The sequence below is a fragment of the Corella eumyota genome, chromosome 1, assembly GCF_963082875.1.
Source record: "Corella eumyota chromosome 1, kaCorEumy4.1, whole genome shotgun sequence".
Taxonomy (NCBI): domain Eukaryota; kingdom Metazoa; phylum Chordata; class Ascidiacea; order Phlebobranchia; family Corellidae; genus Corella; species Corella eumyota.
In genome coordinates this window covers 14671892-14696185 of record NC_137490.1, presented here as the reverse complement: position 1 = coordinate 14696185, position 24294 = coordinate 14671892, and the positions used below count along the sequence as shown (strand labels likewise).

General features: G+C 30.7%; 6 protein-coding genes and 1 pseudogene across 7 annotated transcripts; 1 reads left to right on the top strand and 6 right to left on the bottom strand.

The window, feature by feature from the left end:
* Positions 1-85: 85 nt before the first annotated feature.
* LOC145763388 (sulfotransferase 1C2-like) lies at positions 86-1869 on the bottom strand. The gene is made up of 2 exons (XM_082574827.1): positions 944-1869; positions 86-653 (listed from the first exon to the last, which is right to left on the bottom strand). The coding sequence occupies exons 1-2, from the start codon at positions 1664-1666 to the stop codon at positions 483-485; spliced, it is 894 nt and encodes a 297-aa protein (XP_082430953.1). The 5' UTR covers positions 1667-1869; the 3' UTR covers positions 86-482.
* Positions 1870-2438: 569 nt separating this feature from the next.
* Positions 2439-3717, bottom strand: LOC145763962 (sulfotransferase 1C2-like). The gene is made up of 3 exons (XM_082575521.1): positions 3703-3717; positions 2925-3596; positions 2439-2609 (listed from the first exon to the last, which is right to left on the bottom strand). Exons 1-3 carry the CDS (start codon positions 3715-3717, stop codon positions 2439-2441), a joined length of 858 nt encoding a protein of 285 aa, XP_082431647.1.
* A 418-nt stretch (positions 3718-4135) lies between these two features.
* On the bottom strand, positions 4136-8640 carry LOC145763804 (phosphatidate cytidylyltransferase 2-like). The gene is made up of 13 exons (XM_082575330.1): positions 8551-8640; positions 8321-8419; positions 8007-8117; positions 7865-7918; positions 7671-7793; positions 7453-7572; positions 7085-7255; positions 6819-6887; positions 6576-6725; positions 6367-6501; positions 6074-6177; positions 5534-5633; positions 4136-5342 (listed from the first exon to the last, which is right to left on the bottom strand). The coding sequence occupies exons 1-13, from the start codon at positions 8614-8616 to the stop codon at positions 5325-5327; spliced, it is 1320 nt and encodes a 439-aa protein (XP_082431456.1). The 5' UTR covers positions 8617-8640; the 3' UTR covers positions 4136-5324.
* Positions 8638-9503, bottom strand: LOC145763805 (thialysine N-epsilon-acetyltransferase-like). Its single transcript, XM_082575331.1, has one exon. It carries the CDS (start codon positions 9376-9378, stop codon positions 8863-8865), a length of 516 nt encoding a protein of 171 aa, XP_082431457.1. The 5' UTR covers positions 9379-9503; the 3' UTR covers positions 8638-8862.
* A 353-nt stretch (positions 9504-9856) lies between these two features.
* Positions 9857-13137, bottom strand: LOC145750112 (uncharacterized). 2 transcript variants are annotated; one of them, XM_082566062.1, is made up of 5 exons: positions 13038-13137; positions 12665-12933; positions 12299-12565; positions 10510-12159; positions 9857-10424 (listed from the first exon to the last, which is right to left on the bottom strand). In XM_082566062.1, the coding sequence occupies exons 1-5, from the start codon at positions 13108-13110 to the stop codon at positions 10080-10082; spliced, it is 2604 nt and encodes an 867-aa protein (XP_082422188.1). In that variant the 5' UTR covers positions 13111-13137; the 3' UTR covers positions 9857-10079. The 2 variants fall into 2 exon arrangements, with proteins under 2 accessions (XP_082422188.1, XP_082422195.1); XM_082566069.1 differs by having other exon boundaries at positions 12665-12949; positions 13038-13119.
* A 1015-nt stretch (positions 13138-14152) lies between these two features.
* On the bottom strand, positions 14153-20116 carry LOC145763984 (mitochondrial inner membrane m-AAA protease component paraplegin-like). Its single transcript, XM_082575543.1, has 15 exons — positions 19705-20116; positions 19426-19577; positions 18998-19107; positions 18766-18862; positions 18412-18570; positions 18117-18314; positions 17987-18041; positions 17605-17765; positions 17132-17294; positions 16618-16728; positions 15414-15613; positions 15077-15196; positions 14837-14944; positions 14492-14659; positions 14153-14376 (listed from the first exon to the last, which is right to left on the bottom strand). Exons 1-15 carry the CDS (start codon positions 20069-20071, stop codon positions 14344-14346), a joined length of 2202 nt encoding a protein of 733 aa, XP_082431669.1. The 5' UTR covers positions 20072-20116; the 3' UTR covers positions 14153-14343.
* Positions 20117-21107: 991 nt separating this feature from the next.
* LOC145763953 (iduronate 2-sulfatase-like) lies at positions 21108-24234 on the top strand (annotated as a pseudogene).
* The last annotated feature ends 60 nt before the right edge of the window (positions 24235-24294 follow it).

Here is a 24294-nt window from a genome sequence, read left to right as displayed (position 1 = left end):
CATAACAAATTATTTGTAAAGCTATACATTTTAATTTAATTTAAATAGTACTTGTTTAGAACTAAAGATAAATTAAGTTGTACATGTCATGCGTTTGCGTCATCAAAATCAATTATTACAAAACATTGGCAACGTAAAATAAAAACAATCTCAAAAGTTCGATTCAATTACAGGCTACAAAATAAACACAACACAAAAAAGAATCTGCATAGTTATCTAAAAAGCTTTATTTTTTGTATCTTGTTTTATGCGAATATATGTAACACCAAATGAAATGCAACTTAACTTGCGACTTTGTAAACACGCAAATTGCTTGAGGCCTCGTCTAATTTATCGGCGAAAACTAAACGCCGCAATTTTTAGATTAATATTTGTTGGGTGCTTAGCCTAGTTTGCTCTACTCTTTATTTATATTCACTGTTAGCATTAGTAAAAACACGCGTTTAAATCAATTTAAAATTGAATCACGTACAAATAACTTTTTATAACAAATTTGGGTAATCTTTCCACAATTGATCAACACCCGATTCTTGTCCTTTTTCTAGCAACATACGATCCATTGTTTCCGATTGGTCCGTTGTTAGATGGTTCCTCCAATCACCAACCTCCCCTTTTCGAATAAAAGGCATATTGTCGGGACGTTTTTCTCCGCTCTACAACATAAAGTTAAACCTCTTATTCAACTATTTTTTTTGTAGTAAAGAGGAGTTCTTTTTATTAGCTTAACTATAACCTCGCGGTTAATAGTTAAAAACTACTTAAGCAAAAGTTTGAAAACATTGTTCTTTTTATAGCTCGTAAAATAGGTAAAAATAGACGCTGTTACCACAAAATGCCTAACAAAAATCGTGACGTCATCCAATCTATTATACCCCATATAAAAATAAGCTGTTTGACAAGTTGCGGGTATGTCACAACCATAAGAATTGGAAAACTAACTTACCCATTTTTCAGGCTTGCTTTGCATTTTTTTGAACTCAGTCAGTTCAATTATCCTATTTAGAAGTTGATTGTCATCTTTGAGCAAGTTGTCTCTATATTCTTTTCCTAAAAAACTGGCAATTTTTAAAATATTGCAACGAATATCTTTCTTTAGATCTTCGTATAGCAAAAACAAAACATTGGATTCCTCTCGTTTGGCATGCCATTCAACCACGTGATCGAAATAATATCCCAACGCCACTTCGCCATTGATATACATGTTAAACAGTGTTTCCATTTTTAAACCAGCAAATAAATCTTTGTAAAAACCTAACATATGAAAGTAGTAGGAGACAAATGCATCCTTCGGGTTTCTTGTGATATACAAATACCTTGCTTGAGAATGATAAGGAACCCATTTCTGAGGAAAATGAGTTTTGATTATTCTTGGAAATTGAGAGTCGTCTAAATTGTTGGCAGCTTCTGCGCCGTCGAATTCCAGCATGGGCATTGATTGTCGAATGGTGCCTGGTATTTCTTCCCCGTTATGCACTATCAACCAAGTAATATTTTGTAACCAAGTTGTGCCACATTTAGCATACGAGCATACAAATATATCAGTAGGTTTTGCTACATATGACAACGCTGACTCAAATACACTTTGGCCGTAACCTTTCGGATACAAATATTCTTCCTTCGTTACAGGGTGATACAACTTATCTATTTTTGGTTTTACTTCAGACATTTTTTTATTATCTTTTGCAATACCCCTTTACTGTATAAAAAGTGTCTAGTTATACCTTAATGTTTCCCATGGCATTAATATTGAGAGAGTGTCGAATTCGCGGTATAGTTAATAATTTACTAACCTGTAAAGTGACTTGACCAACTGTTAAAAACAACACTATCAAATTTCTATAAAACTAAACAAGGTTTTATACGTCATGTTAGCAAATTTACCAAAATTGACTAGAACTGAATTGTAAAGGCCTGTTTACATCAAGCGCGTGCGCCGCGCGCAACGCAAAATTTTACGTTTGTTCTCTTATGTCGGGAATTCCCCGAAAAGCTCTCTTTTTTGCTTTGCGTTGTTCGCGAGCTAGTCGCTTTGTACGCAAAAAAGGCTATTAAAAGGCGACTTTATTCTGCAGTATGCAGCTATATACGTTTACAAACTTATATTATTAAAAAATACATTGAATTAGATTAATTACGAGTATATTTTTTACTAAATTACCTAAATTAAGACATATTTTGACTGTAGGTGCACCCGACACCAATAAAATATTATAAATTTTTTAAATTTCTTGCATAAACTTGTAAGCGAAAAACCCTTGAGTGATTACGTCAGTTTCAAACAACCTATATGTTCCGGAATGACTATAGGCACTTAAATCGCTTGATCTGCTTTTAATTGAATTGCTGTACAAGACTTTTAAACATAAACAACACCAAATATAGTATGAAACCTAAACCATTGTTTTTTTTTAAATTGCAATATTTAAAATACAGTTCGTCTATAACAAATTTGGGTAATCTTTCCACAATAGATTAACACCCGATTCTTGTCCTTTCTCTAACAAGATACGATCCATTGTTTCTGATTGGTCCTTCGTAAGATGGTTTCTCCAATCACCAACCTCTCCTTTTCGAATAAAGGGCATGTTGTCGGGACGTTTTTCTCTGCTCTACAACATTAAAACAAACCTCTAATTCATCAATTTTTTTGTAGTAGTAAGGCTGCTTTTTATTAGTTCAACTCAAATCTCGACGTTAATGGTTAACAACTATTTAGGCAAAAAATAGTAAAAAACTACTTAGGCAAAAGTTCGAAAACATTGTTCTTTTTTATAGCTCGTAAATTAAGTAAAAAAAGACGCTGCCACCACAAAATGCCTCAGGAAAATCGTGACGTCACCCAATCTATTATACCCCATATAAAAATAAGCTGTTTGACAAGTTGCGGGGATGTTACAACCGTAAGAATTGGAAAACTAACTTACCCATTTATCAGGCTTGCTTTGCATTTTTTTGAACTCAGTCAGTTCAATTATCCTATTTAGAAGTTGATTGTCATCTTTGAGCAAGTTGTCTCTATATTCTTTTCCTAAAAAACTGGCAATTTTTAAAATATTGCAACGAATATCTTTCTTTAGATCTTCGTATAGCAAAAACAAAACGTTGGACTCCTCTCGTTTGGCATGCCATTCAACCACGTGATCGAAATAATATCCCAACGCCACTTCGCCATTGATATACATGTTAAACAGTGTTTCCATTTTTAAACCAGCAAATAAATCTTTGTAAAAACCTAACATATGAAAGTAGTAGGAGACAAATGCATCCTTCGGGTTTCTTGTGATATACAAATACCTTGCTTGAGAATAATAAGGAACCCATTTCTGAGGAAAATGAGTTTTGATTATTCTTGGAAATTGAGAGTCGTCTATATTGTTGGCAGCTTCTGCGCCGTCGAATTCCAGCATGGGCATTGACTGTCGAATGGTGCCTGGTATTTCTTCCCCATTGTGCACTATCAACCAAGTAATATTTTGTAACCAAGTTGTGCCACATTTAGCATACGAGCAAACAAATATATCAGTAGGTTTTGCTACATATGACAACGCTGAATTAAATACACTTTGGCCGTACCCTTTTGGATACAAATATTCTTCCTTCGTTACAGGGTGATACAACTTATTTATTTTTGGTTTCACTTCAGACATTTTTTTATTATCTTTTGCAATACCCCTTTCCTGTATAAAAAGTGTCTAGTTATACCTTAATGTTTCCCATTAATATTGAGAGTGTCGATTTCGTGGAAAGTGACAATGTAAACTAAAGAAGCTACACTAAGTTCATGTAAATACCTTTTAATACTTAATCTTTGTTATTTGGATATAAATTTTATACTCAAATGTTGGCAATCTAACGCAAGCAGTTCTGCTACCGGAGTTGTTTAATAATAAATTATCCAAGAACGTTTGTTAGGTCAGCGATCACGCGGACTCAAGTGTCTAAACAAAGTTCAGTAGTTCGTTGGTTGTTTGTTTAGGTCACGTTTTAAATAAAAAACCTTTTTTTGAACTACTGTTGCATGAAAAGCGGGTCGAACCATTACACTACCTGTTTTATTTAAAAATTGAAGTCTTGTGACATTTTGGAAATTGATAAAACTGGATTAAAACCTAAGATAAAATGTTTTATTTTTATTTAATATTTATTTAGTTACGTTAGTTTTCGTGCAAAATTAAATGTTTTGGCTTTCCGATAAGGTAGCCTATACGTTTCACAATTTAATAAAAACATTAAAATCACGTAATAATATTATATCAAAACAAGGAAATTATACAAATTATGATTTAATATATACATGCATAACAGTGTATAAACAAACATAATTATTGAAAGAGCTAAAATTATATACATTTAAATTTTTTTCTATTTAAAATTTTACAATTAAAAAGAGCTATTTTACATACAAACTAAAAAACAAAAATAAAATAGATGACATTTAGGAAGTGTTGACTAAATATATAAATGTAAGGAATAACATTTTTTTTTTAATTTTACAATATTTCCAATGTTACAAAATAATATTTTATTAAAACTATTTTTGTTATAACTATATACACTTACACACAAATTATCACCCAATATACAAAACCGAAGCATCACACCAATTATTTACATAGACACAAAGCTTTTAAAACAGCAAATTTTTAGTTAACTGTAATTTTACAACACAGACTATAAAATAATCCATAAACCAATTTCTTTATCAGCTTCAGTCTTAAAAAAGTGCATTAAGCAAATAAGCTACAAATTACTGCGGGGAGACAACAAAATAATATATATACACACAATTATAAAAAATAACAGTTAACCTATTTACAAACTAAAAACACTATCAACAAATAAGATATATTAAATATTACTTTAAAATAAAAAGCTTACATTTTACATTTATTAGACTCATTTTTGCATATAAACAGAACAATGCAGTGACTACTCTACATACAAATGGTTAAAATAAAATAACATTTTTTTTCTTTAGTTTCATTTAAACATCATTGATAGGTTGTTTCAAGAAAAAAAAAATGTTATCCGTTCAAAAAGAAAGCAAATAAATCAAGTTTTTATATTATAGTAGCTATTTACCAATAGATGTAATTTCTGAATATTTAATCAACTGAGGATGCTTACAAGGTTTCAACCAGTTTTAATCCCAGATAAGCTTTGGTTTAAGCAGGGTTGAACAAAATAGCCAAATACAAAATATTAAAAATTATAAAGTGGCAACACTAAAAAGTGTGATGAATATTTTCAGTATGGAACATCAAAACAACAACTTAGCTTGTAAAAGGAAACATGTCGTTGGTCATGAATCTTTTAATTCATCGCTATGCCTCCATCTCGCCCTAAAATATGCCCTGTTTATTACTGATATTATTCATGGTATACAATGAAACAAAAACTTGTTTGTTTTGTATTAGTGCATCAGGCATTAATATCATAACAACAATTTCTATTGCATAATGGAATTAATCATAAGCTTACCCATTTCCTGTTATTTATAAAGTTATTATTAGACATTTGGTTGGATATGTACCTGTGACGTCAAATGCTCTCTTAAACTGTTAAACAAACACATTTGGTCTGCTGCACTCATTGCCATGATGGAAGTTAGTATTTTGTTGGGCGTAGGTAACCTATAAAGATACAACAACGTTTAAATACATATATCTCTATTATATAGGGAAAAATGTCCAATGAAATATACCCTATATTATAGAAATGTTCTGAAATTTTAGTTTAATTGAATATACGTTTTAAGAATGTAAAGTGATAACAGGACATCCTAAAATGGCAATGCATATTTTACATTTTTGCATTTTGCAGAAAAATTGACAACAGGATGTATTAAGTTATAGAATGACATAGCAGTATACCCTAGTGAACCAACACATTATTTCATAATTAAAAAGATAATCTAACTATGAATCAAATAATGTTTAATGTTTATAAGTTAAAAACTAGCAAAAATTTTTTTATTAGCAATTTTAAAATACAATATTCCTTATAACAGTTCTTAATACACTAGTTGTAATAGTAAAAATTGGGTTTTAATGTTAAGTATATGTAAACTCACTTGATAAAAGTTGACAGGTAAACATTTACAAATGTTGCCATTAAATATTGACAATCAAATCTATCCATCAATCCACCATGACCTGGTATTGTGTCCCCAAAATCCTAATTAGAAAATTGAAACACAATTTTTGTTTAAACTTATTTAAGCATAACAATCACAATGCCGGGCTTGGCTATATTCTACATAGTGAATAGCTGAGTTAAAGTAATATTAAAAGCTATAAAAAATTACTTCATTCGTTAAGCCTAAAAAAATACAACGATGTCAAACCCAGTTCAAAAATTGCATACCTTAATTTTAAATGCTCTCTTGAATCCACTTGCAAAGAAACCACCAAAAGGAGCAATTGAAGAAGCAAACAAGGAGATTGATAGTACATGGAGTTGGAAGGGGTAGATCAGAATTGTGGCCTGATCTAATTTAACCTAAGCAAAAATCAAAAATTAATAGCTTGTTAAACTGTTGGTTAAACTTTAAACAAGGCATTTTTTTAACTAACCAATTTTAAGAACACTCGAATAAATAGTGGAATAGAATACTCGGTCAGAATAAAACTTGCTGGCGGATTGCATTCGAGTTTAACTCGAAAGTTGGAAGAAATTTCACTCGGGCAAATAAGATAGGAAAACTGGGACAAGTACCCAGACATCTAAAAGAACAAACAAAATATTTTGTTCTATAATTTTGAACATGTAAGGAAAATGTTGTTTAAATTTTAAATAAATGCAGAAGAGTTACTTACAAACCAACCAAGCAATATTGTAAAGAAAGCTCCTCCGATAAATCCTTCCCATGTTTTCTTAGGTGAAAGCTGTAAAAATAATTATTTTAAAATATTTTATTATAATACTTGTATCATAAAAAATGTATCAGAAAAAAAACAATAAATTAATCATATTTAAAGCTTTTAATTGATTCTAAAATGTGATGACATTTCTTATATTAACAAATTTAAAATCTATAAGTAGCCCACCAAAAAGACACTTCTTTAGAATTATTTGCAACTACCTTAATAAGAGGTGTTCTGCCAAAAAAGAATCCACAAATATAAGCCATGATGTCATTACATATCACCATAGATAGAGGTATGATAAGCCAAATTAGACCTTGCATCATGTTTTGCATTCCCAACAGAGATTGTGTCACTATAATAAGTAGTGTAACATGGGTCCATCCAAACTAATAAATATTATAAAAATTATTTAAAAAGAAATTCATTGTTAAATTGGCATTTAAACAAACTTTAACTCAGTTAAATGTAAAAATGGGATCTTTAATAAATTAATTAAAATTGGAATTTTAATATGTTGAAAAAACATACTTGCTAAAAAATGTAACATGATCTTTTTGAAAGGGACAGTTTTTGTAATATTTACCATAAAAAATTGCAGTCGATAATTCTTCTTTTTCAAGCTCAGTACAAACATAATAAGACCAAATAGATAAAGCATCAATGAGATCATTCTGTGGTACTTGGCAAGAAACATCATGTAATTCTATAAATAAATAATGATTTAATTTTAGCCCTCACTCTTTTTCTCACAAACAAAAATAATCCTAAAAAATTGATTTTAAATTAAAAAAATGTCATTACTTCACTTTGAATAAAAGCTGAAAAGTATTCAGCCAATGTTTCCCCATAAAAGAAATAGTTGGAACACAGCAAGAAATACCAACTGATTGTTCGAAACCAGGGTAGATCGTACGATTTGTAAACCTTTAAAAAAATTTGTTCATAATTTGAACTTTTAATAAAGAATTAGGTCTTGAACTAGACTATAAACTTACTTGATAACCTATTGAAATAATTTCATGGAAGCATTTGACCTGGCATACAATCACCTAAAAAAGTTATTATTAAATTAGCTCACCCAGTCAAATATTTTTCAAAAAAATTGTAGATTATTAAAAAAAATGTTGTAGTACTCACAGTAAGCAAGAAAGCAAAAGGTCCGAAATAAATTAGAACACAAAAGAAAGCAATCATTAGAATTGAAAACCAGCCTCGAATCCACCAATTTCTCCATCTCGGTGATAAATCCTGGTATAAATAAAACTGTTAATAGTACTGTTTGGTATTTATAAAAAATAAATTCTGGTTTTTAAAAAAAAGCTATACCTATATACTAATATAGGTCATTTTAACACACTTTTATATGTTAATAAATAATTAATATTGACACCTAGTTTCACTTTAACATTTTTAAGTAGTTATTGGTTTGGTAAAAGTTAGATAGGTAATACTTTTAAAGCCTCTTTCATAAACTCTGGGGTTTCATCCGAAGGTTTTGCTGGAGGTTTCGGAGCCTCTCCCGATGCTGAATCGCTATTATGATCTCCATCCTACAGTTCATTAACAATATAAAAAGTCAATAGAAATGGTCTACTTAGCAATGTATATAACCAATACAGATTTTTGACACCTTAACAAGTTTTTGTTTTTAAATAACGAATTGCTTAAAAATCAAACTAACCTCTTTTGCAGAATCGCCACCAAGCTTTCTTTTTCTTATATCGTTGTCACTATGTTCACTATTCATTTTAAATATTGAAACCTACAATCTGGCAATTGATAAAAAAAATATTGAAAATCCATATGAATTGAATTGCTAGCCTATAAACTAACACGGGCTTTGCATAGCTATATACTTTACAAATACAGCAAAAAATGTATAGATAAATATATAACATTAAACCATAACACCCTAACCGATATATTAAAAAAAAATATTAATGCACCAATTAAATTAAAAAAATAGCATAATAATATTAAATATTTGTATGGCTTATAGTCGAAATTTTGCCATAGTGTTAATCGCATCTTTTTCAAATTGATAAAATGTTAAACCAAATTGTTCAGTTTTGTCGACCATTTTTAATTTTTTGTATAAATTCATAGCAGGTTCGTTCCAACTGAGAGAGGCAAGGGCACATCGTTTGCAATTATTATCCAGAGCAATCGTACATACATTATTCACAAAATCAATTGCAATTCCACCCCTTCTAAAATTTTCCTTTACATAAATATCTTCAATGTAAACTTCTTTTTCTCCCTTATATGAGTTAAAAGTGTATACAAAAATAGAATATCCGATAATTTCTTTTGTATTTTCAAAATCTGTTTCTGCAACTAAGCAATGATATTGTGGGTCTGGACCAAAACCATCTTCCTTTAATTTTTCAACTGTCATATCACATTGATCTTCCATATTTTCAGCAATTGCAAGTCCCTTTATCATTTTCAAGATATGAACACAATCGTCAACACATCCTTTGCGAATTCTGTATTGAAATTCTGACATGTTTGCGTGTGGTCATTTACATTTAGTTATGTACCAATTATATCTGTGAAAACATAATATACGCACTACATAAAAAACTTTTACGTTCTTGTATTTTAAAATAAATCGAAATTTCCCTTTTTAAAGCAATTCTTGCTTAACTAAATCTGCAGACTATAGTACAAATTTTTTTATAAAAATAACCTTAGAACTAGAGATTTTGGTGTTGCCAAAAGTTTCTGCAAAAAATTAAAATTTTTTATTAATAATATTTAAACATATTTATTAACTAAGTAAAAAAATAAGCTTAGATAAATAAACATTACAAATTTGTAACTTAAGTTTTACAATTGTTGATAAATATATCAAACTAGTTAAAATTTGCCTTACTTTTTAAAAAAAATAAACGTTTTATTTAAAAAAAATTAATCTGTAACTTTTAAAATTTTCTCTGTATTCCATTAACTTTTTTACGCTAAAATAACATTGCTTTGCCCTTTATTTATATATTTTAACCGTAACACTTAATGTACTCTTGCATTTTTCGAAACAGCCTATTTGTTAATAAAATGTAGTACTATTTTAACACATAAATAAAAAGGTAAAAGAAAAAAATAAGCCATTAGGTTAAAACACAAAATCAATAAATATAAAACAGGTAATTGCAGAAAATAGAAGTGCAAAAAATTGACAATAATTAAAAAATCGTTTAATCTAAAGATTTAAATAGATGTTGTGTAGGTTGATTGTGGTTCAGAGACATTATTTTTCGCGTTTAGTTGGACCTTTGTTGTAGTATCATGTGAACAACAACCCTTGCCTTTTGTTCGTTGAACTATTTTGCTAAGCCATGCCCTAGCGGGCTTCGATTTTGCCCATAGCTTTTCAAAACTATTTGAGTAAAGCAGAGGATTAAGAACGCTGTTGATTGGCAACAAAACCACGGCAGTGATAACATAAGAAAGTCCACCACTAAGATTTGCAACTTCGGAAAAGTGAACAAATGCCATAACACAGATAGGTATCCAACAAGCAAAATCAGTGGCAACAAGTTTGATGATTTTATACTAAAAATAACATATTTAGAGTTCTTAATTATGAAAACAAAAACATAAGTAAACTAACGGTAAAAGTAAATTAACGGTGGGTCACCTGCATACGTGAATTTCTATCCTTTTTTGTTCTCGAAGTTATACTATTGGAAGATCGCTTATAAATTGCAAAATAAGCCCCAGCGACAAAAAAGAACAGAATTAGGTTGATAGAGATCACAGTAATTGTAAATTGCCAACCAGGCTCACGTCTTGTCACAAACAACTTTGAAAGACAAACACCGTTTATCGAATAAAAACCAAAAAGGCCTCGAATCGAATTAGCGGGGTTGTTTGTTTTTAAATACAGGATTATATTGGACCAAGGCAAGTCCTGATTTGGCCTTGTTACTAAAGTTGTAATGTTAGGAGTAAACACGCCAATTTCATCACTAAATTGCATTGCTTGATCTCTGGTTACCATTGTTGAGGTGAAAAACTTACTAGGTAACCAAGCACCTGCCGTGACCACTTCAAATAGAAGCGAAGAAAGGGGTAGTATAGCCAACGTAGCCGCAAGTCCCCATGCAACAATGGTAGCGGGCAAAACGTGTACGATTTTAATGTGCCTTGATTGTACGGGGAAAAACACGGAGTACAAGCGAACCCCGGTTAATACAGTTAAGACAAACACGGAAGCCTCGCTTGCAATTACTGAAAGAGCTCCCATTGCACCACACATCTTACCTGTCCTCCATAATTCATCTTCATAACAGTACGTTCCTGAATATATTACAGAATAACTGGCAAGAATAATAAGATAAAACGCCATGAGAATATCGGCAATCGCTAGATTGAATATTAAAAAATGGTTGACCTGAGCGATTGGACTTGAAGCATTTAGCTTTTTATATTTTGAAAAAGTTTTTATAATAACGTAAACGTTTCCAATAATGCCAGCGATTGCCATAAGCCAAAGCCACCCTCTAAGAAAGGGATTAGCGATAAGTTCGCTTCTTGAAGAAATAGAGTTTTCGTCTAACGACATAGGACATTCATCGCTGCCATCCTCACAGTCTCTAAAATCATCAAATACAAAACTGTTCGGAACAGAGAATGGGCGCTCCCCTGTTTCACAGTAAAATCGATCACAGCCAATTTCGTCTGACCCGTCTTCACAATCAATGTAGCCATTACATCTTAGAGACTTATCAATACTAATAAACACTCTAGAATCAGTAACGCAGTAGAAGCGACTTTCGCAACCAACTTCTTCGGCCTCTATTCTGGGCTCGCACGGCGACCACAATCCATCACAAACAGCCTCAACTGTAAGATCAAATCTATTGTCACACTGTACAACAAGATGGTCGTTGCTTTCAAGCATACTTTGAAAGACGCAAAACGGGGCTTCCGTTTCACAGCCTGCACCACATTCATCCGAGTAGTCATAGCACTCTGGTCGCCCGTCACACACATACGCTGTTAGGTTCTTGTCGTTTCGTTGGTTACCAGCGCACTCGATTACGATGTTAGATGCAAATTTTCGGCAGTATTGCTCATCTACTCCGTTAGGGCAATCCACTTTTCGGTCGCAAACGTCCGGAATTCTGGCCTCGTATTGTAGGTTGTCACCGCACATGAACGTCCCCTTCCGACAATCGTTTCCACTGCCACCTAAGCAAATATTTGAGCAGATAACAGGCACTGTGCTGTTTTCGCATAAACATTCATCAGAAAGATCTTCGCAATCGAATACCCCATCACAAAGCTATAAAAACAAAAAATACAGTTTGGTCACAATATCCACAAAAGGGCAAAAATTGCTCTAAATAATTACAAGATAGCAAAACATTTTTTATATAACTAGCTTATTTGCAACAACATGCTTTACAAAACATTTTAATTACCTGTCTTTGGGATATCAATAGGCGTTTATCCAAACACTCGAAACAGTTAAATTCTCCGTTTCTATTAACGCATGTGTCTCCATCGTCTTTACATAAAGGTCTTTGGTGTGGCCGATTTACATAACGTTGTGGTAGTACACACGTATCAGTTAAACTTCCAAATATGCATTTTAAACCTGGAATTGCTCTCATCTCATCTGATCTATCCCCACAATTATCTCGACGATTGCAAGCAAATCCTAATTTGATGCATTTTCCGTTATCGCACTAAAATTTATAGAAAGGTTTAGAAATTAAAATATATTAAGTATGCTTAAGATTAGCTTCGAATTGCTCTATACTATTCTTATAATCCACATTTATTACCTGAAAAGAAGCATTGTCGCAAGAGCCATTTTGGCAGGTCAGCTGCCATGGCAAGCACGTATTGGTTTTGGCTTTACAACCTATTTCGTCGCTTCTATCCGGGCAGTCAGGCCGATTATCACAATAAAAATCCTCTTGAACACAGCCACTACCATCTAGACACAAAAACAAGCCTGACCCAGCAGTACAATTCCTTTGCAACGCATTGTTCATTGGCATTGAGCTACCCGAAGAGTTTCGTAATGGCCGGGTTTGTCGTTTCTGCAGACCTAAACAAAATTTTACCTAATCTATTTTATTGCAACACATATTGACAGGCTTGCTTTGTATTTTAAAATGAATAATAACAAGCTGTGGTTTGTTTTTATCTTACCTTCACAAAACGCGATATCTATATACACAGTTGTTAAAAATAATATAGCAAGTAGATATTTTAATTCACACATTTTTTACCTAAAAAACAAACATGTTATTCTTTGTATAAACATATCACCTATGACTGATAAAACAAATATATTCTTTAGTTTTAATTTAATATCTTTAACGTTATAGCCTAGAACACGTGTTTTAAGTGGTTTAGCTATACTTATAGTCATTTATAAATACAACTTTTAAAAAAAGATTATCTGCCTTAGGCAATGGATATAAATTTAACTACATTAAAAATTTATTAGCCTTACTAAAGTGAACTACTTAAAATTCCTACACGTAAAGTACTGTTATTAAATATTTTATAAACTTATTTAGTTATCACGTCTACCATGCCTAAACACATATGTTTTAAATACAGCTTTATATACTGATAACAGCTACGGTAGCAATATGTTGTTTTCGAGTTTCCTGTGATTTCATTATTCTGACGTTTTTTTACGTAGCGAGCTAACTTATTGTTGTTCTAGATCTATAAATACTGCGGACAATCGAAATTTTTCTGGATCTGTTGTCTACGCTCTGACGAATTTGTATGATTTTAGCTTAAGTTTATTTATGTAACCATCGTACGGTCAATTCTCATTACAATTTAATCAAACTTAATTGCTCCTGGTTTGTAGTCACATTTTCATTAAACACGACGTAGATTGAAATTCGAACGTCATTTTTACAGTGAATGACTCACGTAAACAAGGGCGACCTTTTTGAAAATGTTTCTGGTCAAATAGTTTTAGGCAATTTTGTGTCGCCTTTAGGTTAAAAAATACGGTGTGATTTAAATACTTACCTAATTAAGGCCTAATTTTTAAGTTTTTTAAACGTATTTGAAATTCACTGTGAGGGGCTAACAAATAGATGGGCTTTATCTTTATGGCACAACTAAGTACTATAATGTCTAACAATAGACATTTAAATAACAAATACAATGCTGTGGTGCCATGTATTTGTATTTATATCTACATCCTTACAAGTACGACTTTTTTTCTGGCAAACCGGCTGTTATTCAGAAGTATAACGTACTATTAGACGAAGTATTTATTATACTACGAAGCACCAGCAATTTATTGGCGATATAACGAAAATTTACGATTTCCTGTTCCAACAACTAAAATCACAGTGAACAAAATTCTGTCGAGTTTAAATCGCATCAAGGAGGGAAAAATTCGTTTTCTAGCTTATTGAGACAAGACTTTTAATGGAATCTCCTTTATTAATTTTAGATAAAAATGTGGTATGACGATTTCCGGTTATGACGATGGCCCAGTACTAACTTTTATAACCTAAAAAATTTTTTTTAATTAACATTTAAATTGGTAATTATGACAATTATAAATTTAATTAAAAACAATAATGACAATTATAAATATTTTTTAAAACAGAAAAGAGGGAAATTACCTGTTTTTTGTTGGGGTATTTTGGGGGGCCGATGATATTTACGATATCATCATATCCAAGGGTTTCTTGGGAAAATAGCTCGCCGGCTAGTTTGTCTAGTAAACTACGATTATTTCGTAATACTTCTTCCGCTTTAGTGTACGCTTTTTTAATAAGCAAATTCACCTCCTTTATTTAAAATAAAAAATAAATAAAATCTATAAACATTAAAGCTTAGTGGACAAATCTATATATATATAAAAAAATATATATTGGGAACACAATAAAAATATATTGGGAACATAAATTAATCCATTTAAAATTGAATCCAAGTAAAAAAAATATTTATTAAAATAAAATATATACCTGGTCCATAATAGCTTCTAAAGCTTTACTATATGGCTTGACTGTTGGGTTTGGGTTTTGTGGAAAAGATAAATTTCCAACTTTTTCGTTAAATCCCAGATATTTTACCTAAATTCGAAAACGATAATAAAGTATTTAAAAGGGTATCTAGGGCTTTCGGTTTTAGTTATAAAAATACATCAAACCTAATATAAGAATTAAAAAATTTATTTTAAAAACTTGATTTGAGTTGCAACTAACTTGTGAGTTTGCCATTGTTGTAACTTTTTCCAAATCATTTTGAGCTCCTTGAGTAACTCGACCAAACACTATATTTTCTGCTGCTCTGCCACCCAACAACATACACATGTTATCAAACATCTACCAACAAAAAAAAATCTTTTTAAAATATATCGAAATTTTTTTCTACAAAAAATATTATTGTAACTTCTATCCCTTTTTTAAGTTTGGATATCTGAGCATTCTGTTTAGTTTTCAAAAATTATTTAAAAAAATACTTAAACTCTATTTTTTTATCATAAAACTCTTGCTAATGACAATAACCAATTTCTGAACTCCAATTTGTACTAGAAATAACCTGTTCAGGGGTGTGTAAATATCGATCGTTCGGAATTGTTCTTGTAAAACCAAGAGCTGATTTTGTCCTCGGAATAATTGTCACCTTGGCAAGTGCATCTGTGTGCTCCAGTAACCAACCAATCAGAGCATGACCGGACTCGTGCACAGCAACAACTTTTCTTTCCTCCGGTGAAACAGAGGTCGATGACCTTGGAGCCCCTTTAAATTTTATTTTAAGCTTTTTTGTTTACAAATAACTTTTTATGTGGTAATTGCAAGGTACGAATTAACGTTTAAAAAACGATTCGCTAAAAATGAGGTCGCATTTTTAGAGCAATTATTAGGTTCAAGTTATAATCTTCGTTTTTTTGTAACACTTAACGAGTTGCGTGGCATTTTTAAAATGTAACGTATTTTTAAACAATCGTTAAGAATATTTCGCACGAAAAACGAAACATTTTTGATTACTTTAAAGCTGTGTTATATATTTAAAAAATTGCGCAACAACTAAACGAACTCGGGAGCGAAATTTACGCATTGCCAAAATATGGAAAGTTATTGTTATTAAATGCCCTATAGTAACCTACATTTACGCAGGATTATGTTGATGTAATTAAATTAGTCTAAACCGGTTTAAAATATATCGTAAAAATACACAAATACACACGAAGTTTTATTATTGCCTTAACCTTTTTTGGTTGATTTGCTATTTCTAATATATTTGTAAAAAACGATTCGCTAATTTTAAAAAACGATTCGCTTTTAGCGAATAGCGACCCGTTATTTCGTTCCCTGAATTGTATTTAGCCTGATTATACTTCACCTTATTTTTAGGTATATATTTTTATCCTCGATGTGGGAAGGTTAATATTTGTCCTAAACTTAGAGTAACTTCAGTTACTCCGACGCAGTATCGAGTTGCCTTTAGCAGTTTGGGATATTATAGAGATTATAATTTCCAGGTAATTATGCCGCTGATTAAGTGCTGGCTCAGCAGAAGTTCATACCATTTATAGCCCCTTACTGAAGAGCGCTACAGTATGAGAGCAGTGGGGATTAAACTATCAGTTTTAAAACAAGTATATACCTTACTAAAACAATTCAGGCCATCACTTACGTAAGCAAAAAAAACAGAAAGACAAACTGAAGTTAAATCATTTTTATGCATGATATTTTATAGCCTAAAAATGCCTAATAAAATAAGAATATGAATGTATAATTACCAGCAATTACTCTTTCTACAGCATAATCTAGATGATGCTCCTCCACACATTCATCATTCTGCCGAGCTGCATAAATCGCTGCCTCATTGCAGATATTTGCCAAATCAGCTCCTACAAGATATATCTGTTTTTAAAGATAAAATAAATAACAAGTTTTGCCACAAATGAGGCAACATTAAAAAAAATGGCAAGTTTATTTACAAATATAAACTGTTTTTTTGACGTCTATCCTAAGTAGCTATATTTAAGTTTGAGGCATTATGTTTAAGCAAATATTAATAATTTACTTACAGCCCATTTTTTTATTACTATAGGATACTTTGTGTTATTGTTTAGCAATACATTTGTTTAACAACAAAGTTGATGTTTTATTTAGGAGTGTTTTATTATTATCATATGTTGTGATGTAGACAAGTTCAAATAGGTGTGTTTCTCTAAAATTCAGGACTTTAATAAAAAATTAAACTGCCAAATAAATATGGGTTGAATATAATATTTCTTTGTATTTATTTACCAGACATTCCAGGGGTCAAATTTGCCAGCTTCGCCTGAAATTGAGAGTGGTGACCATCCAACTTTAATTGTTTAAGATGAAGTTCAAGTATCTCCATGCGCTCCTTTACATTAGGAAGGCCAATTTCTATGATTCGATCAAATCTACCAGGACGTAACAATGCCTTAAAAGTAAATTTAAAATTTTTTTTTTCTATTTAAATATCCTGTAGAAAGTTTAACAACCTTAACATAAAGTAACATTTGTTACTTAACCCTCAGTTAATGATGGTGGTTTGGAATACAATAAATTATAACTGCTCAATAACTAAGCTGCTGATTACTAATAGGCGCTACAGCATAAGAGCAAGGGGATCTAGCTAGGACCCAATGTAGTAAAAGCAAGTGTTCCAATAACTTGATTACAAATAGTAGCTCAAGATAATCTACACGACTTTACAGTTCATTTATTACACTTAAAACTGTTGTGGTAACCTTGTCTAGGAGGTCAGCTCTGTTGGTTGAAGCTAGAATAATAACTTGGTGTTTGCTGCTTAGCATCCCATCCATTTCAACAAGGATCTGGTTTAAAGTTTGGTCCGATTCTCGGTTTGCACTCTCCATCCTTCCCCCACTACCTTTATGTCTTTCTTTTCCTATTTAGCAAGATTAAATTAGAGTATTTAAAAGGTGATGTAACAGTTTACATGTAAAAAGTTAAAATTTAAAAGATGAAACCAATTAAAAAAATGCTTGCCTAAAAGTAGCTAAACTTTATTTACATTTAGTGCATGTAATATTTTAACTTGCATTAAACTACTTTATGTTAAGTTTTAAACAATAAAATCATACAAGACATTTTTTGTTGGCTTATTACCTATGGCATCCAGTTCATCAATATATATAATAGAAGGAGAATTTTTTCTTGCTGTCTACGAAAAAGCAAAAAAAAATTATCATTTTTTTAGTTTTTCTTAAACATTGAAACTACCATAAAGTTTTCCTACTTCAAACAATTGCCGAATGCGTTTAGCACCAAGACCTCCGATGAGCTCCACAAAATCTGATCCAGCCTTGGGAATGAATGGTACACCAGCTTCCGTTGCCAACGCTTTTGCAAGTAATGTTTTTCCAACACCAGGTGGCCCGGAAAGCAAACAACCTCTAGGTAATTTTGCTCCAAGCTTTGTATATTTTTTCGAATTCTATTTTATAAATATAACATAAAATATAAAATTATATATCTTTTTACAAAATGCTAATATTTCAAACCAATTAAAATTATGTAAAAACATTTTGGACCTTTAAAAAATCAACAAATTCTTTAACTTCTTGTTTTGCCTCATGTAAACCAGCAACATTACGAAATCTAATTCCAGTTTTTTTCACAAGAATTTTTTCTGGTACTAAACCCATTTTAGACATCACCTGTTCATTATTTTTCATAATATTTTTGCCACCCTAAACGTAATATAATCTTTGAAGGTAAGTTTTTTTAACCTTGAATGTATATTCATACAAATAAATAAGTTTACGATAAAGGCTTACTTTTTTTTAGTCAAATATATTTATTCAAGTTAACAAACTAAAATTCAAATCATAAGTCATACAACACTATCACATACATTAAATTTTATATTGTAAAGCAATACTAACCTTGCCAAATACATATGGCATTGCCAAAAGAGGAGTTACTAGCATAGCAAGCATCAATAAAAGTAGGCCTAAAGAGGGTGCACCTTTTTCTAAGTATCTGGACAAAATATTAACATTTGAGTGGATTTAATATTTTAAACAATCTTATAATACATTGGCAAAAAGCTAAAAAATTATTTTTGGGCCAATTTAAAGTAATAAATAGGTAGCTTAATAGTTGTTAACCACTTACTGCACTTCTATGCTTTGTAAAGGGTCAATCCTGAGTCTATTTTCTTCTTTTCTTAACATGTTTTCAAGTTGTCTGTTGTCTTTTAAATTAACTATCATCTTGTAACGAGTCTTTAAAATAAAACAAATTCAAGCATATAACAGATTGTATAGTTATCAGATAACATGTTCAGTAGAATAGAGTTAATATGTGAAGTTAACAAATAAACAAGCTTAGAGAACTTTCTTTACCAGTTTTACAGCATAAGGTATAGTAAAAAAATGCAACATTTTTAATACAATAATAAATTTGTTTTTTTTTAATTTAATGTTACATATGTTTAATTTTTATATACTTGGGTTTTTTTGTCACAGTTTTTCAATTATATTTTGGCACATCGCATAAAAAGACAAATTAAGGTAAGCACAATTATTAAGAAAAAACTTAACCCTTGTTCCATTCAGTTTAGCATTAGGGTGAAGTTGAACAAAAGCCTTATGACTGTCATCAGGATTCACAAAAATTTTCTTTACTTCTCCAGATATCAAAATAGTATTCACAAATTGATCCCAAGTTACTGCTGAATAATCTGTAGGGTTTTCTATAAAAGTTGGAAGATTACCATATATAAATTTGATTTAACGTTTAAAATTCATGTTTCAAATGACATTTGAAGCAAAAAATAGAATGCACTAAATCTAATAAAACAACTTAACAAAATGTCTCACCAATTTTATTTTTCGGAAATAATTCATATAGAAGCCATAAACTAAATCCAATCATAAATGATGATGTAGCAATAGAGTAAAATATCATTTTTTTTTTATTTTCTTTATCGTTTTCCTTATCTTGGTTTTCTTTTTGATAAAGTGCATTGCTTGTATGAAAACCTCGGTCAAAATCTGAAAAGTTCTTGGGCTGCTTAAGATCTTGTTTTAAAAATTGTGGAGAAAATATAAGCTGTTTATTATGTTCATTACGAATGCAAAATGAAATTGGTCGAGTGATATTTTTGTAATAAGGAAAATAATTTGTTGAAATCAACTTCCATCTTGCAGATGCAATTACAAATTTGCTGATAGCTAAAGTATTCATTATCTAAAAGAACGATTTATTAAAACTGTTACAGTTTTAGTTAGAAGGTTTTTTATATTTACAAGGATAGAAATGTAAACAACAAAGTCATGGTATTATGGTCCAATGTTTCCAAAAATAAACAGTGGAAATTAATAAAATATGTTAGTAATTTAATAAAATACATATAACATTGTTTTAAAAATAAAAACGTAATCTAATTTAAGTTAAAATTTTTTGCATTAAAAAAATTATTAAAAAAATCATAAAGTGTAATTGGTTATTATTAATGTTATTAATATTTAAAAAGAGCCAATATTAAAAAAAAATCTAAAAAAAAAAATTTTTAATTGCAAATGTATTTTTTAACAACAGTATTAAATAATTTTTTTTCTGGTTAACAAGATTTTTTAACCTTAAAAAACTAGTCTTTTTTAAATTTCGTAAGCAAATTTATAGTGTGAATATGTTAACACGTTTTAACAGTTGTTAATATGTTAACACATATTTTCTGTTTAATAAAGTGTAAAATTATTTATTTTATTTGGAATAAAAATACATTGTTTAATAGTGTTTAGTTAGAATATTAATGCTACTATACTCAGTGGTTGTTTACCCAAACATGCTTAGCCAAAATAAATGATTTAACAAAATATGAGGTTTGTTCTACTTAAACTAACATGGCACAAGTGTCACCTTAATACAGAACTTTAACAAACTGAAGAAAACCTAAAACAAATGCAAACCTACTAATACCTGTGTTGTGGTATGTAATGTTTACCATGTTAAAACAAATTTCATTACAAAGTTCAAAATTGTTAAACAAAGTGTAAGCATAGAACAAAAGTTTTACAACGTCGTTTTCAAAGCATATAGGCTAAATACATGCTTAGAATTTATTAAATTAAAATAGTATCGGCTTTAGTTGAATTTAAATATTATGATTCATGTGTTTAAAATAATTAAATACATTACTATATTATAGATACACAGACAAGGATTTTAGTTGTTAAACATGAAAACGACTGCTGTAATATATCTTCTGATTCTGTATTTAATGGGTAAGTTTTAAGCAAATTTGCTGCTGGAATACATGTTAAAAATACCCACAAACAAGTTTTAAACATTTTTTATGGCAAACAGGATACGCAGCTAAACATCCAGATGTTTTGTTAATCATTTCGGATGACCTCGGAACAGATTTGGGCACCTACGGCGGTCCTGCCTTAACGCCAAACTTGGATCAGTTTGCATCGAATAGTTTTCAATTTAACAACGCACATGTTCAAGTATAAAAAGCATATTATCCCATAATAGTTTGTGTAAAAATTTTGTGATGAAAACTTTATGACAATTTTTATTTTTAGCAAGGTGTGTGTGGCCCAAGTAGAACGTCGTTTCTGACTGGTCGACGACCGGACACCACACAAATTTGGACTTTTGATAAGTACTGGAGAAGTTCTACCGGGAATTATACGACCCTTCCACAATACTTTAAAGAAAACGGATACTTTTCGTACGGAATTTCTAAAGTTTTTCACCATGGTAAAGTGTTATATCACGCATTTGTTAAGTTATAAAACGTAATGATTAAAAGATTTTTTTAAATTTTACAGAAGAAATTTCAGACTTTAACTATGACTTTCCTTACTCATGGTCAGAGCCTGTATTTAAACCTTATACAGATAATTTGTATGGCGACTTGTACGGATTAACCCAGGTAAAACTAAATTCTTTCTAACTAGCTTCATAACAATAAAGACATTATATTGTTTTCTCATTCAGCAATTAATTAGGATTGCAATAGAACTGAAACACCCAACAAGTTGTACGAAGACATGTTGTGTCCGATTAACAATGATCCCATGACCGATGACGAACTTGCTGATACAAAAAGTGCCGAAGTTGCAAAACAAATAATAAAGGAAATTAGTAAAAATCAAAGTATCCAAGTAAAAACCCTTTAATATATTTTTTAATTCAAAACTCAGTTATAAAAATTAAGTTTTTTTGTGCAATTGTCTCTTTTTTAGCCGTTCTTTTTGGCTGTTGGAGTCATTCGACCACATGCACCCTTCAGATTTCCCAGGCGATTTTTGGACATTTATCCTATTAACAAAATTAAGTTGGCAAAACATAGAAAATATCCTGATAAATTACCACCCGTTGCTTATGCGCCTTGGGATTTTCCAAAAAGATTCGACGACATAAAAGAATAACGACATAATTCGACGACATAATCTAACATTTCCATTTGAGGTCATTCCAGACGAATTTCAAGTAAGGGAATGCTATATTCGGCTAAGGATTTGCTAAATAGTATGTAAAAAATTAATAAAAATCCAAAAGAGATGTTGCTTTTATATACTGAACTATTAAAGCTAATTTACATAAAAAACTACTATTTCTAGGTTAGGTTGCGACAACATTATTACGCGTCTGTGTCTTACGCTGACAGCATCGTAGGTGAAATATTACATCAACTTGAAGAGTGGGGTTTCGCAGACGATACCATCATTGTTTTTACAAGTGATAATGGTATATTTTGCATTTTAACATTCAAAAATAAGCCGTACTTCAACATAACAAAATCTTGTAAAAACCTTTCATCTACTACCACTCTGTTTATTAGGATACAGTTTGGGAGAAAACGCTGAATGGGAAAAATGTACTAATTTTGAGAAAATAACTAAAGTTCCCCTCATTGTATATGTCCCAGGCCTCACAAATAATAAGTTTTTATCTATCGACGAAAAGAAATTTTCGTATCAGAACGTGTTTATGCCCCCCCCCCCAAATAAAACGTTCTACAAAGGTAATTTTAACATAAATATTGAATGCGGTATATACGCTTGCAATGTTTAATAATGATATTTTAGAGTAAATGTTATATGGATAACAAAAAGTTGACTAAAAACAAAACAATACAGGAAAACAAACCGATGAACTAGTCGAGCTGATTGACTTATTTCCTTCAATACTCGACCTAGCTGGCTTTGAAATACCAATGACTTGCCCGGATACTTCATTTAAAATAAGTTTAAATATTGCCTGTAACAAGCTTGGTTGTTTGTTTCTATTAGTAGTTTATATATATTATATATAGAATTAGACGTTGGGCTATTTTAATTTAAACAACCAATAACTAAATAGAATTTGTTTAAATTTTGTATTTAATAGATTGAATTATGTACGGAAGGTTTGAGTTTTAAACCAGTTATGGATTGCGTGTTTGCAAAAAGCAAAGAAAACGAATGCAAAGGTACAGAATAACAAATTGCGACTTGTAAACTTTGCACAGGCTTAATCCCAAGTACACTTTTATTACCAATAAATTTAATATTTACCAATATTAAATTTAGCCAATGTTACAGGAAACTAGTGACATAAATTAATTTTAAAGCCTGTGATTATGTTTTATGTTAAACACAAACTTGTTAAACAAATTTAAACAAAAGGCTGTACATATAGAACTATTATGTAAGTACTTAAATAAAGCAAATACACAAAAATAAAATTTTACAAACTGCTACAGAATTTTAGCTAAAAGCATATAACACAAGTGTAGCAAACTTAAAATGGAAATTTTTTTATATAATTTTTTAACATTTAAAAAAAAAATAAATTACGAGATTATTTAACGCGTTATAGTTTTGCTTAAAATGCTTATTTTCATAATTATGTTTAAGCTTATTAAAAAAGTCTTGACAATTTTGTTTTAACAGACGAAAAAATCAACTGGACTGCAGCATTTAGCCAGTATCCTAGGCCTTCTCCCGACCCTCAAAGAGATAGTGATTCGCCAAACACTAGGGAGGAAATAAATATTATGGGATACTCAATAAGAACCAAGTCACATCGCTATACCGAGTGGATTCGATTTTACCCACATAATTTTCAAGTGTGAGCTTTACATTCACGACATAGACCCAGAAGAATCGTTTAACCAGGCTGACAACGCCTCATATGCTGAACTCGTTAAAAAGATGAGAAAAAAGTTAATATTGGGTTGGAGAGAAGCATTACCCAGGGGTAATAGTGGGTCAATAAGTAATTGTTTACCAACAACAATAAGTATTTTGTTGTTGTTTGTAGAATTTGTGGTTTGTTACTACTAAATGTAATTTCTACAGTAACCTAATGTACTAAAAGCCAATTCATTGACAAAACTAATACATCAATATAGTCATCCAGTGCTCCTTTAATAACCCGCTAAACATTTAACAATAAACTAAAATTTCTAA